Consider the following 13992-nt stretch of genomic DNA (forward strand, 5'->3'; position numbering starts at 1 on the left):
CTAGTTGCTGTGGTCCACTTGTCATAGCTGGCGTGGGGATGCTCTATTGTAAGTATGTAGCACTGGGGGCACTAGAGAATAATAAACATGTGGGGCAGCTCTTATCAAGCAAATCCTCTCAAAATCCGATTGGAAACGTCACAAGAGAATATTTTCATCAGATGTGTTTTCAAATTAAATCACATTTGATTTGTCACATGCGTCATAAACAACAGGTGTAGACTAACAGTGAAATGCTTACTTACGGGCCCTTTCCAACAATGCAGAGAGAAAAATGGATTAATATAAAGATAACACAAGGAATAAATACATAATGAGTAACGCTAACTTTATACAGTACCGAGTCGATGTGCAGGGGTACGAGGTCATTGAGGTAGATATGTACAGTACATATGGGTAGGGGCAAAGTGACTAGGCAACAGGATAGATAATAAGCAGTAGCAGCAGAATATGTGATGAGTCAAATTAAGTTAACTATTTAGCAGTCTTATGGCTTGAAGGGTCCTGTTGGTTCCAGACTTGGTACATCGGTACCGCTTGCTGTGCGGTGGAAAAGAGAACAGTCTATGACTTGGATGGCTAGGGCCTCTACCCATATATACCAATATAAAGGATCAAGGGGGAAAACAAATAGATATATCTTCATCATATATTCTGAGGCCTATCATAAATGGAGAATCAAAACAACCCAGTGACTCAATCAGCTCAACTCAAGTAGAGAAGCTAAAGTTCACAATATGATGTCAGTACCTTTACTAATAACCAGACTACAAAATCCTATAAATAAACTATGGCAAATGATGTCCTCTGTCCTACATTTTCATTGTGACAAACAGCTGTTTGTCCCTGTCCCAAAGTCTAGGAATGAACTGCTGGCTGGAATTCTTGTTTGATAAACTCAGCATGCACCATCTGCTGTTCTCTCTGGGAGGGTGGGGGCAAATCATAAGGCACGCAAAGCACACAAACTCCGCAACGGGGCTACTGCTAACTCATACTTTAAATTTCATAATAAACAAAACCTCTTGGAGAAGATATAATTTGCGGATGGATGTGCCTATACGTGTGTACAATAGGCACCTGACAATAGTAACCCAGAGGAGCCAGACAGAATTGCTACAGATTAACAACAGATCAGCCCATTCTTAAATTTGGCAGATTTTCTAAATTGCACTGCAATCAAGATCCAAAGACATCACCAATCTCTATATACCAAGAAAGTATTGTACTGATCAAAATACACTGAAATGAAACCATGAAATAACTAACTACAGTACTATCTACAGTCACTTGCTACTATCACAAACATTTCTACTGGAAAGATCTAAGAACGCAAGAACACACAAACAAACTCACAGTATTTGTGCCAACTGTTATTTGTGCACCTTCATGTTTCATACATATTCAGAATGTTTCATACATATTCAGAATGTTTCATACATATTCAGAATGTTTCATACATATTCAGAATGTTTCATACATATTCAGAATGTTTCATACATATTCAGAATGTTTCATACATATTCAGAATGTTTCATACATATTCAGAATGTTAAGACACAATCTTAGTCTACGTACAAGACAAAAACAGAACTCTTATTCTGGATTAAATTCAAACTCAATGACCTCAGCAAACGCAGCAGAGTGGACCTTGCAATCATAGTTTTGATTTAATCATTGAACGTCTGTCATTTGATGCAATGGACCAATGACAGCCATTGCGAGAAAGTCCAAGCTTTCTCTATGGCCTTGATATGTAGCCTTTACATTCACTACTTGACTTTATTGTTGCCTTCACAGTCATTTACAATTTATTTTATATTAGCATATTGATTACTGTGGACTTTTGTACTTTTATATGGTGTTATCTGAGCATGTTATGAAGAGGTTAACCTAGTGGTTGCTATGTTATGAAGTGGTTTCATCTTCAGGCCAGATGTCTAAGGGCCAAGGGCTCGTATGAGTTGATCCATACCAAAGGAAACATTTTCTATCACGCAAGTCAAAGACATGTAATCTCAGATCGACTGAGTTTATAAAGGGCAATGCAGATGTATTCAAGGCAAAGTCATTGGTGAAGATTAATGAAGATATGCCTTTGGATGGATAACATATACAATTCTTCTAAAGGTTCAACTTTATATCTATGTCTGTCCAATGGTGGGTCAGGAGAGTTTACCTGAGGATGGGGGGTTGGGGTGACACCAGCAAGATTATAGAGAACAATAGCATCTTTTTGTAGGCACAAACTCCACCATGGCTCATTGGCCAATGCCTATGGAGGGATGAATGGTTTTTTTGTGGGGTTTTGGATAAACGCCATAAAATAAGATCTATGGTAAACACAGGCTCAGGATATTTTATACAGTTTGTTCTATGAGATAAACTTTGTCAGCAAATGCCATTATTGTGAATGTTGAAGCACATATTTAATCAAAACAAGCACCTAATGCACATAAAGGCTTCATAATTAATAAAGGCCATGTTAACTGACTGATATCTCAGAACAAAAGGTATAATATCTCCTAAGCCTGTGTTAACCTCAGACCTTATTTTTGGCATTTATCCCAAAACCCCATTCCTTCCTCATTAAATCCCCTATAGGAATGGCTGAACAAACCAGAGGTAACTCATTTCTCTTTTTTAGGACAACAAGCCGGCGAGATCTAACATTATATAGGCTGTGGGGCTTTACAGGCTTCTGAGTCCTAGGGGGGTTGTGGTGGGTTGAGGATGTATGTGTGAAACCCTTACCCATGAACCCTAGAACAAGCAAGGTCGAGGGGCAGGCTCTCCATTCTGTGGTCATGCAGGAGAGAAAAGTGGCAGAGATAGTGAATGAGAGAAGAAGGGCTGGTGAAGAGAGTGATTAGGGAAGAGAGACATCAACCCCTAACCCTTAAGAAGGGAGCTGTAAGGTGTTGATAGCTGCAAAAGTTTGCAAGAAAGTAGTGATGAGACAAAGGCAGGAGAGAAGTAGAGATCGGGAACAATAGAAACACAGCATCTTAGAATGAAGCGAGAGAGACATGCTGATTATTTGAGGATAGCTCGCTATATTGACAAACTAAAATAGCTCATGGGGTGTGTCAAAAAATATTGTTGCCATTTTCACTTCAGGATGAAATACCTGGAGGTGTCGTAAAAGTGCTGGCTTTTGGTGACTTAAGAAGTTGTATGTGTGGCAAGGGCTTGACCAATCAATAGCTAATATGTGGTGGCTTCAAGTCATGCATGGTTTTTGACGTTGTGTGTTGTCATGCACTCCAATTCAGTGGGAGGGCATGAATGTTCGTCTTAGTCTATTGTGATTTGTGGACCTAATAGGCCATAATAGCAAAAATGTATCTAGTTTTTTGCTAAATATATAAAAAATGTATGCAGTCTACATTGTAAATAGGCAATTGGCTTCAATATGGAATTATCTTACACAGCACTTTCATAAGTAGAAAATACCTTACATAGGCTAAATTGTGTTGCATCATGTGCGAGCCATGTATGGACATGTCAAATGTTAAAGAAGCAAGATTACAGTTTAAGTTAGGTAGGTATAGCATTACAAAAGAGAATCATTTACATAAGCTTGGTTTTTAATATAATAAAATAAAAACAAATACTAATTTGAGAATAACAACTTCAATGTTTCTATACTAGGTAGGATCAGGTCACATGGTGTTGTAAATCACACCTCTTGTTCCATACTGGCAATTTAGGCTAAGCAATGTGCCACCACTGACAAAGTTACTACCAAAACAACTGAAACTTGACAAATTTTTCAGTAGCAGAAGATAATTTGCCTACTGCTGCTGCTGGACCAAAACAATAAAATGAACACTTGAGTTTGATAATACCAAGCCCTTATGCTCAGTCGAAAGTAGTGTCCTTTAGAATACCAGTAGAACACAGGGGTGGAGGCTCAATGTCACAGAGAGCATGTGCCAGGTCAATGAGAAAAATACAGAGGATCAGAGTGTTCTAGAGATTTTGCAGGTTTGTCCGTGTGTGTTTGGTGGTGCATTCAAACCCACAGTCCTGGACATTGAGTCAATAAGGCAGTGACACAGATAAAGTGTATTATTTGTTGGGTAATCTATAGAAGAAGCGAGGGGATCAGAGATCAGAGGAGGAGCTATTCCAGTACTTGGTCAATCAGTGTAAGCCTCATTGTTGCTCAGAAACAGCTGGTGCTTTCACAATAATTGTTTCCACTGTATTTTCACAACTCTTCACAAAATAATACAATATAAAAGGCATATGTGCAGTAAAGTAAGAAAAATAAACCTTGATTTAATATTTTTCTCTTACTCTCTGCAGGTCTGACATGAGCATGCAGTGTGTACGTCGTGAACGGTTCCCGTTCTTTAAAGAGGATTAAGTGATGCATGTTGTGGCATTTCAAAGAATAAAACTCAGTCACCAGAGAGAAAAAAGAGAGCGAAATTAGGATCTGCAATCCCATCGCCAACACACCACACATTTGTCCTCAACATTTAGCCCGACTCACAGAGTTAACAAGCGAACCACTGGCAATACATTCCAGTGGAGAAGGTTAGGAGAGATTACACCATATGGGAGAATGCACCCTGAATGGGTTTTCTGAGCAGATATACCAGTAAAAACATGGGAGATGCTATGGCTGTGTTCACACAGTCAGCCCAATTATATTTATATTGGCTAAAGTCTGATTAGTCAAAAGACCAATTAGTGGAAAAGAAATATCAGAATTATAGGCTCTCTGAAACTATATATTTGTAATTCATTTGAAATCATCTCCATCTTATGTCAATGGCTATTTAGAAGCTAGGAATTACTTAGAGTCTATCAATGTATCTATTTTAGCTCTCATTTGACAATCTTAGTGAGAGGCAGGACTCATTACTACAATAACCCATATAAAGCTGCTGTGAAGAGGACAATGACAGTTTGCATTGACTAAAATTATATTGCACCCAACCATAGTAGTGGCAGGTGTTTTCAGTGCTGGTTAGTAGTGGTTACTCTGCATCACATGGTTGAGTGCTCTACATCGGCGATGGATGGAGGTGAGCTATCCTTTGTAATCCTTATATCATACAGTACATTACATGCACTGAGTGTACAAAACATTAGGAACTCTTTCCATGACATATACTGACCAGGTGAATCCAAATGAAAGCTATGATCCCTTATTGTTCTCACCTGAGACAATTGAGATGATTGAAACATGAATTGTGTATGTGTACCATTCAGAGGGTGAATGGGTAAGGCAAAAGATTGAATTGCCTTTGAATGAGTTATGGTAGTAGGTGCCAGACGCACTGGTTTGAGTGTGTCAAGAACTGCAACGCTGCTGGATTTTTCATGCTCAACCGTTTCCTGTATGTATGAAAAATGGTCCACCACCCAAAGGACATCCAGCCAACTTGACACAACTGTGGGAAGCATTGGACTCAACATGGGCCAGCGTCCCTGTGGAACGCTTGACACCTTGTAGTGTCCATGCCCCGACGAATTGAGGCTATTCTGATGGCAATTAGGGGTGCAACTCAATATTAGGAAAGTGTTTAGTGTTTTGTACTCTGTGTATATTCAATAAGTATTCAATCCATTCTGATGGGGACTACTTGTATTATGATAAAACTTAACTGAGGCAGAGAGCTAATGTGATTGGCTAACATTATTGGGACATATATAAAGTAGTACTCACTCTGCATGGGGGAAAAGAAGACCTCTGACATGGGGGCATTCTTGGTCCACTTGTACTGAGGGATGGGTTTGCCCGAGCTGGACTTACAGCTCAGTGTCACGTTTCCGTTCAGCACAGATGACCCAGTCATCAAGCACACTGGAGGCGAGGGAGGGACTGAGTGAGAGAGAACAGATAGTTAGAAACAACAGAAGAGCTATGAGAAAAACAAATTAAAGGATTTGGGCTACTACAATTGACCCCCAATTGACCTCCTGAAGTATCGTATTAATCCATTTCAATTGAACAGGGTACTGTATTTCCAAGAATGCTGGCTACACAGGTAATGGAAATGTGCCAACACACTCTCTCCATCTGTTGAAGCTGAAGGAAAATATTATAGACACAGCCCAGTGCATATGTACAAACTGCAGTACAGTTTACACTTTTGTGATTCCATTTCTGAGTGTTGGCCCAAAAAACAGTCAAATATTTTTGGAAAGTGCCAGAAACAAGGCATCCGGTCCGGATGGTACCTTTGACATTAAGGCGCATTTCTCCAGAGAGTCCGGCGGCTCCGGGGATGATGACATTGCAGAGGTATCGTCCTGAGTCTGACTCCTGGGTGTTGTTGATGTAGATGGAGAGATTGGCCGAGGGCATGGACAGGCTGAACCCAACACGCTTCCTGAACTCAGGACTACCTATCCCTGGCTCACCGTTACTGTAGGAGATGACCTGCACATACAAACAGACAAGGGAAATACTTCACAATGGGGAACGCTACGGTATATTGTGTTCCTTTTCGCAGTTCAGGAACCAAATGTACTGTCAGAAATGATAGGATTTTACCCAGATGAGCACTCCATTCCATAGAAGCCCTCTATTTGCGCCAGCATACTGTATATAAACCCGACATATTGTTAGCCTTTTTCAAGCCAGCATTTGTGGTGCTTGTCGAGGAGAGAGACTAGCATTTTTGAAACACTGCACGAGAGGATTTGTTGTAATGAAAACTAATGCAAGTAACTACAGAAATACCGGTTCTCTAAATATACAATACTGATATTGAGCTGAAATACGATTTTCGGTGCCATCTATAGCCACACAATTTTACCATATAACAGAAGTCAATGTCCTTCAGATAATCCTGATATGTATGTGCAGATGGGAGTTAGAATTTTTAGACTGATTTTCTGTTAGAGATAAGCTCACAGGCCATGGCCAGTGAAACTACTGAGATTATCGTAATCACTGAAGAAGCCACGCACACACACATCCAGAGGTTTTCTAAACATACAGGAGATACATGCAACACAACCACACTGTTAGTGACATATGGTTACAAAGTTAGTAGAATCTTAATGAAAATGATTCACAGCTGTAATGGCTGCCAAAGGAGCTTCCACCAAGTATTAATTTAGGGGGATGGAGACTTATCCAATTATGATACTTCAGTTCTTTTTTTTTTTTTTTGGAAAATGATCTATAACTTTATTTCACTTTGAAAATGTGGAGTAGGTTGTCTGGATGTATAGGAAAGAAATCTAATTTAATCCCTTTTTAGATTTAATTTTAAGGCAGCAAAATGTGAAAAAAAAGTTCAAGGGGGTGTAGAATTTTGTATAGGCACTGTACATGCCATTAAGATTAAGATTACTTTATTGTCCTCCAAAAGACAGACCCTACCGGTTTTTGAGAGGTGCAGGGGGCTGCCACACTGGGCACCTGTTGTTGTAGGGGGGTTAAATGCTTTGCTCAGGGCACAACGGCAGGCAATGGCATCCAGGATTTGATATCAGCAACCCTGTAGTTGCCAGCTCACTTCCCACCAGCTTTTTCCAGTCAGACACGGGATTTGAACTGGCATCCCTCAGGTTGCTGGCTCGCCCCTCTAACCACTAGGCTACCTGCCGCATGGCTGAAATGCCTGTAAGATGTGGCCAGATCTGGGATTACTAGAAGGAGATTGGATTACTGAGAATAAATCTGTAAAACTGTAAAACTGTCTGAAACCTGAGCAGAGCCGCTCCCAGGCCCTGAAATAATCAAGCGGCTTCTTCAACAGTTTATCAACAGCTTCGTCAACACAAGCCTGTTCCTTCAGACCGCACACCAACTAATCACCAACTAGAGAGACATACCACTTCAGGGAAATTAGAAAAGAGAAAAGATCCAGCAACAGTGGTTTTTGTGGAAACTAGAGGTCGACTGATTATGATTTTTCAATGCCGATACCGATATATATAGAGTTGAAGTCGGAAATTTACATACACCTTAGTCAAATACATTTAAACTCAGTTTTTCACAATTCTGGACATTTAATCCTAGTAAAAATTCCCTGTTTTAAGCTAGTTAGGATCACCACTTTATTTTAAGAATCTGAAATGTCAGAATGTCAAATAAATAATGAAACGCGATCAATTTGGTTTAAATAATGCAAAACACAGTGTAGGAGAAGAAAGTAAAAGTGCAATATGTGCCATGTATAAAAGCTAACGTTTAAGTTCCTTGCTCAGAACATGAGAACATATGAAAGCTGGTGGTTCAATATTCCCAGTTCTTCAATATTCCCACTTAAGACGTTGTAGTTATTATAGGAATTATGACACGTCAACTATTTCTCTCTATACCATTTGTATTTCATATAGCTTTGACTATTGGATGTTCATATAGGCACTTTAGTATATTGCCAACCTAATCTCAGGAGTTGATAGGCTTGAAGTCATAAACAGAGCTGTGCTTCAAGCATTACTAAGAGCTGCTGGCAAACACAGTAAAGTGCTGTTTGAATGAATGCTTACAAGCCTGCTGCTACCTACCACCACTCAGTTAGACTGCTCTATCAAGTATCAAATCAGACTTAATTATAATATAATAAACACAGAAATATGAGCCTTTGGTCATTAATATGGTAAAATCCGCAAAGTATAATTTTGAAAACAAAACTTTATTCTTTCAGTGAAATTTGGAACCGTTCCGTATTTTATCTAACGGGTGGCATCCCTAAGGCTAAATATTGCTGTTACATGGCACAACCTTCAATGTTATGTCATAATTATGTAAAATTCTGGCATATTAATTACGGTCTTCACACAGTTCGCAACGAGCCAGGCGGCCCAAACTGATGCATATACCCTGACTCTGCTTGCACTGAACTCAAGAGAAGTGATACAATTTCCCTAGTTAACATTGCCTGCTAACATGAATTTCTTTTAACTAAATATGCAGGTAAAAAAAAAACGTGTGTATTGATTTTAATAAAAGCATTGATGTTTATGGTTAGGTACATGCTTTTTTCGCTTTTTTGTTAAATCACCACCCATTTGGCGAAGTTGAAGTAGGCTGTGATTCAATGATAAATTAACAGGCAACGCATTGATTATATGCAAAGCAGGACAATATCAATCATGTGTAGTTAACTAGTGATTATGTGAAGATTATAGTTTTTTTATAAGCTTAATACTTGCTAGCAACTTACCTTGGCTTCTTGCAGCAACAAGGTCCTTTTGACGCTGCACTCGTGTCAGCCTGCCACACAGTTTCCTTGTGGATTGCAATGTAATCGGCGTCCAAAAAGGCCGATTACAGATTGTTATGAAAACTCGAAAATCGGCCATGCTGATTAATCAGTCGACCTCTAGTAGAAACCATGCATGACGTCTGAGGAAGAGAAGATGGCTTACATACCTGCTTGGAGTCGTTGGCCATGAAGTTCCAGATGACACTGTTCCTGCCGATATCAGATGTAGGGCTGTACCAGGCCTGCAGGACCACCATCTGACCCTTCACCACCTCCATCTCTCTCCTGGGCATCTCCACCCGCTGGGAGTCACCTTGACACAGCAAATACACAGAGACACAGTCACTAAAACTCACCTGACACAGCACCAACGCACAGCCGGTTCCAATACACTCCCTACCCCCTTCGTGCTTACTCTTCAGTGTTTGCAGATGTGAAGGCTCTGGATAGGTATAAGCAATTTAGTTGTGAAGCATCCACCATATTGCTTCGACATATCTGCCAACATTGAAGGGTTATAGGAAGGGGTAGGGAGCGAATTGCAGTCAACAAAAACTCTTCCAATCTAATCAGTTCAGTTTTATATACAAGAATGATGTCAATTGCCACTAGGGTTGTGACGGTCATGGAAGTTTGGATGATGGCTATTGGTCAGCCAAATAACTGTGGTCACCATACTAACAGTTTGAACAAATAAAAATTTAAGATGCACATTTTGTTCTTTCCTATGCTCCTGACTGCAGATGCTACTGCTGCAAGGAGGAGGGCGTTGCTTCGACAACTGATGACTTGTTTGCTTACAACACCTTGCTTGTTTACAGCAAGGTGCAACAAACGTTTCATCACATTGTAGAGTCCATGTTAAAACAGAGACAGACTCAACCACACGAATGCCTGGCCATCCCGTCTTCAGTCAGCTGTTCATTCCACAATAAAAATACATTTTATTTTCATGATGATAACCGTTGGTTATACAGTTATACGGTAATTATGCCAGCCCTACTTGTCACAGCGTGCTTCACATAATGGCCAAGCCTTGAAGCCCATTCAGGTCTTCCTTGACATCTGCATAGCCCTCTCTTGCAATCTGTTTGCATTCACCCATCATAATTCAACACTGATACTGGTAATCCCCCTAACACTACAAACACTGGCCAGATGTAAACCTGCAAAGCCCAGATGAGATCAATGGAAGGGGAAGACGGAGCACATTAGAAAAATGAGATCAAAAGCAGAATAATGACAGTGCCTTGATTAATATAGGATAAAGATCTGTCATCCCCCACAGCTGTTTGAGAGAGCTTTTACGTAACCTGGGCAACATTCAGCGGGACTCGGCTCCACAAAGTTTCTGACAGACCAAAATGGAGATAACAGATCTCACAAATGAATAATTTACCCACATTTGGGATGTTGTACTTGGTTACCAGAGTTCTGTTTGTTCCTACTGTATGTGGTCAGACAACCCTGAATTGTTTGCAGTAAACTTGAACTGTAACAGTTATATTGATGATTTAGCCAACAACCTCAAACAAAATTACACTTTTCAGAAAAAATGCATTCAAAAGCTTACCTTGAGCGTTTGAGCCATTTGGAATATCCATAAAAAACATAAGGTAAAATCAAACATTTTAATTAATTGAACTTTCTAAAAAGACATTCACTAATGTTAAGCATTAGAAATGATTGGAATATCTGGATATGCATAAAATAAATCTCAAGCATTTAGTTGATTGAACTGTCTGAGGACTTAAGTGCTTACTAGTTAACATTTAATGACCAGGTCTAATACATATCTCCTCCTACAAAATATCAAGACTATATGCCAAAAAATATTCCATATAACTACACTTAGGATAATCAGAAAGACATAAGGCAGAGCAATAAAATCTAAAGTATCATCCAGCAGCCTACAACCAAAGCATCAAAAAGAGGTTGAGGAAGCAGAATATAACATGATGAAGAATAATATAACATGAAGAATAAGAATATAACATGAATGTGTAGAGGAGCATGAAAGTTGGAATGACAGAGATCGGATAATGAGAATTCAATGAGTGGATGAGAATGAAATGAGAGAGATAAGAGAAGGAGAAAAAGAGGAGAAATTGAACTAGAGTATGGTGGTGGGCAGGCTCACTCACAGGGTGCCGGCCAGTCCCCTGAGCTGGTCAGCTGAAGATGGATCATCTGATCCCAGCAATCGTAGTCCTCGCCCTCCGCCAGCTTGGAGCTAGGTCCCACGCACACACACACAGAATAACCCCTCTCCACACACACACACACACACACACACACACACACACACACACACACACACACACACACACACACACACACACACACACACACACACACACACACACACACGCACACGCACACGCACACACACACACACACACACACGCACACGCACACGCACACAGACAACCCTCTCAGAGTGACGTGATGAGGGTCTCAAATCCCTAGTCCGCAAAAACACTAGCCCTATAAGAGGAGGGTCTTAACCCCCAGTCCCAATAAACACAAACACACACACATTCAGCAAGACGGTCAAGTCCGTACACACACACATACATCTAGCTAGGCCAGGGGCTGCTCCACAGCTGCTGTGTGACAGCACACCGGTTACGTTCTTTCTGGAATGAAACTGTATTCAGCTGGGTGATTTAGAGAGAGAACGAGAGCGAGAGTGATTGAGTGGGAGTGAGAGCGAGAGAACGAGAGTGATTGAGTGGGAGTGAGAGCGAGAGAACGAGAGAGCGAGAGCAACTGGGCATCTGTCTGGCGTCAGGGCTGGCATGTTGTTCTTGGATTATAGTCGCAGTGACTCTATGCTTTCTTATTGCCCCTGGTATCATGTGACCCCATTGCTATGGTGTCCCTTGTTTAATTTCTGCCGTGAAGCTCCTATTGACTAATCCCTAAACAATCCCTGGCTCAATCCTTCAACCCTGACTCTTGCTTCATGTGACCCAAGTACAGCAGCTTGGTTGGACACAGAGGAGGTAGGCTAACACATGGTCACTTTGACAACTGTCTCTGTGCTGACTGTTGGTATAACTGGATTCTCATTCTCATATTTGTAGCTCAATCACTTTTCTTTGCCTGCATAGGTTTTCAAAACATATACTAACAGATACGGATAGGCCTAAATAAAACTACTTGATTCATGTCCTGAACTTGAACTTGCATTGAACTTACAAGTTTGTTCGAGATTGTTGTTCCACAGAAATTCCTAAGGCGAATGAGAACCAATGTGCCAATGGAAAATGCAACATCTACTCGTGCCAATGAAAGTCCAACTTGCCAAAACACTAATCACAGCTGATGCTGTCAGACTGACTGAAGTGGATTTAATAGCATCATCATTGTATTAGCCATTCTGTTATTCCACAACAGACCCTGGATTGTTTTTTTCTGATTTGGCTTGCACTTTGTCTCGCTAATCCTGTTAGGGATAGAAACTCATTTTTCTGCTTGAGATGGCAGATTTAAAGGTGAGGGGGTGGGCTATTCCATTAGTTGGAAGTCAATGTGGGCATCATCTTTACTGAGAAATTATTGTGTTTGAGTGTGTTTGAAAAGAGCAGTGCTACACTCTTGGAACAAAAAGGGGCTATCTAGAATCTAAAATGGTTATTTGGCTGTCTCCATAGGAGAAACCTGAATAACCATTTTTGGTTCCATGTAGAACCGTTTTGGTTCCATGTAGAACCCTTTTGTGTTATATGTAGAACCATTTCCACAGAGGACTCTACATGGAACCCCAAGACATTTCTAAGTGTATATAGATGCAGATGAGGAATATATAACTGCTCTTCCTACTATGGGAAAACGGATGTAGGATGTGATTGGATTAGGATGGATTGCGTCACTTTGAAAAAAGTCATTTAGAGTGATACATACCTATGGGAAAAATTCTATACAACTATGTGCAGCTAAATCTAAGCCCTCCAGACTTTTGGGGACAACAATACAGTGTGTCCTAATGCGAAGGAGCATTGGACTGTGTTGTAGATTAGAATGATGATGAATGGGAATGGTTCTTTTAAATGATACACTGCGCCTTAATGCCCCATATTCCTGTGACTATTCTTACCGCATTTTCTTGGGCTAGGTTTATCCTCCGAACTGTGCCATTCAATTGTTTATTAAATGAAGGAAAATCTTCCCTAATCCCTGACTCCACTCTCCATCTGGGTTGTGTCTTGCTGCAGACACATGAGACACACTGGAAGGTGTGGATATGGGTATCATTAATCTACATCTATCAACAGATAAACCCTTGAAAAGCTGCCACTGTAGAACACAATGTAGGCGGGGCATCACGGTCAACCGGATTGTTTAATAACTACCATGTCTTTACATGGACAATATGGGTGTTTAAAAATAATACAAAAAGATGCATCTTGCCTTTGAAATACAACTAAACTCATTGTTCCTCAAAAATGTATGATAGACATTAGTATAGTGGGCCTTTTTCGAGAGTTCTAAAATCTATGGGAAAAAAATATCTCAGCAAAAACTGTCAGGATCCATCAGGATGGTCGAATGAGGCTACCAAGCTGGTGCTCAAAATAGAGCCCACTGAGAATATGTCACTTACCACGAGCAGCCTAGAGGGGGCAGCATATCTTTATGAGAATCACCATCTAAGCAACAGACTAGAATCACATGGATGTCGTGGAGTCATTTAAAATCAAATGCCAATGTTTAGTAGCCTGATGACTCATACTGAATTTAATTCCAATGCTCCACCTATCGCTAGACTGCAATGATAGAAGTCATTTTCTGCCGAAGT

General features: G+C 40.4%; 1 protein-coding gene across 3 annotated transcripts in view; it reads right to left on the reverse strand.

Moving 5' to 3' along the window:
* LOC124004781 (endothelial cell-selective adhesion molecule-like) overlaps positions 1–13992 on the reverse strand; it is a 75216-nt gene that overhangs the window by 7140 nt on the left and 54084 nt on the right. Inside the window, exons 1-5 of one of the 3 annotated variants that reach the window (XM_046313572.1) lie at positions 11333–11816; positions 9356–9501; positions 6202–6403; positions 5687–5842; positions 2755–2799 (exon numbers count right to left, since the gene is read on the reverse strand). In XM_046313572.1, the coding sequence (XP_046169528.1) occupies positions 2755–2799; positions 5687–5842; positions 6202–6403; positions 9356–9501; positions 11333–11378 (595 nt within the window). In that variant the 5' untranslated portion in view covers positions 11379–11816. Of the gene's footprint in view, positions 1–2754; positions 2800–5686; positions 5843–6201; positions 6404–9355; positions 9502–11332; positions 11817–13992 lie in introns of those variants that run through there. The other 2 variants (XM_046313571.1, XM_046313573.1) reach the window with 2 other exon arrangements.

Source organism: Oncorhynchus gorbuscha, linkage group LG19 (genome assembly GCF_021184085.1).
Source record: "Oncorhynchus gorbuscha isolate QuinsamMale2020 ecotype Even-year linkage group LG19, OgorEven_v1.0, whole genome shotgun sequence".
NCBI lineage: Eukaryota > Metazoa > Chordata > Actinopteri > Salmoniformes > Salmonidae > Oncorhynchus > Oncorhynchus gorbuscha.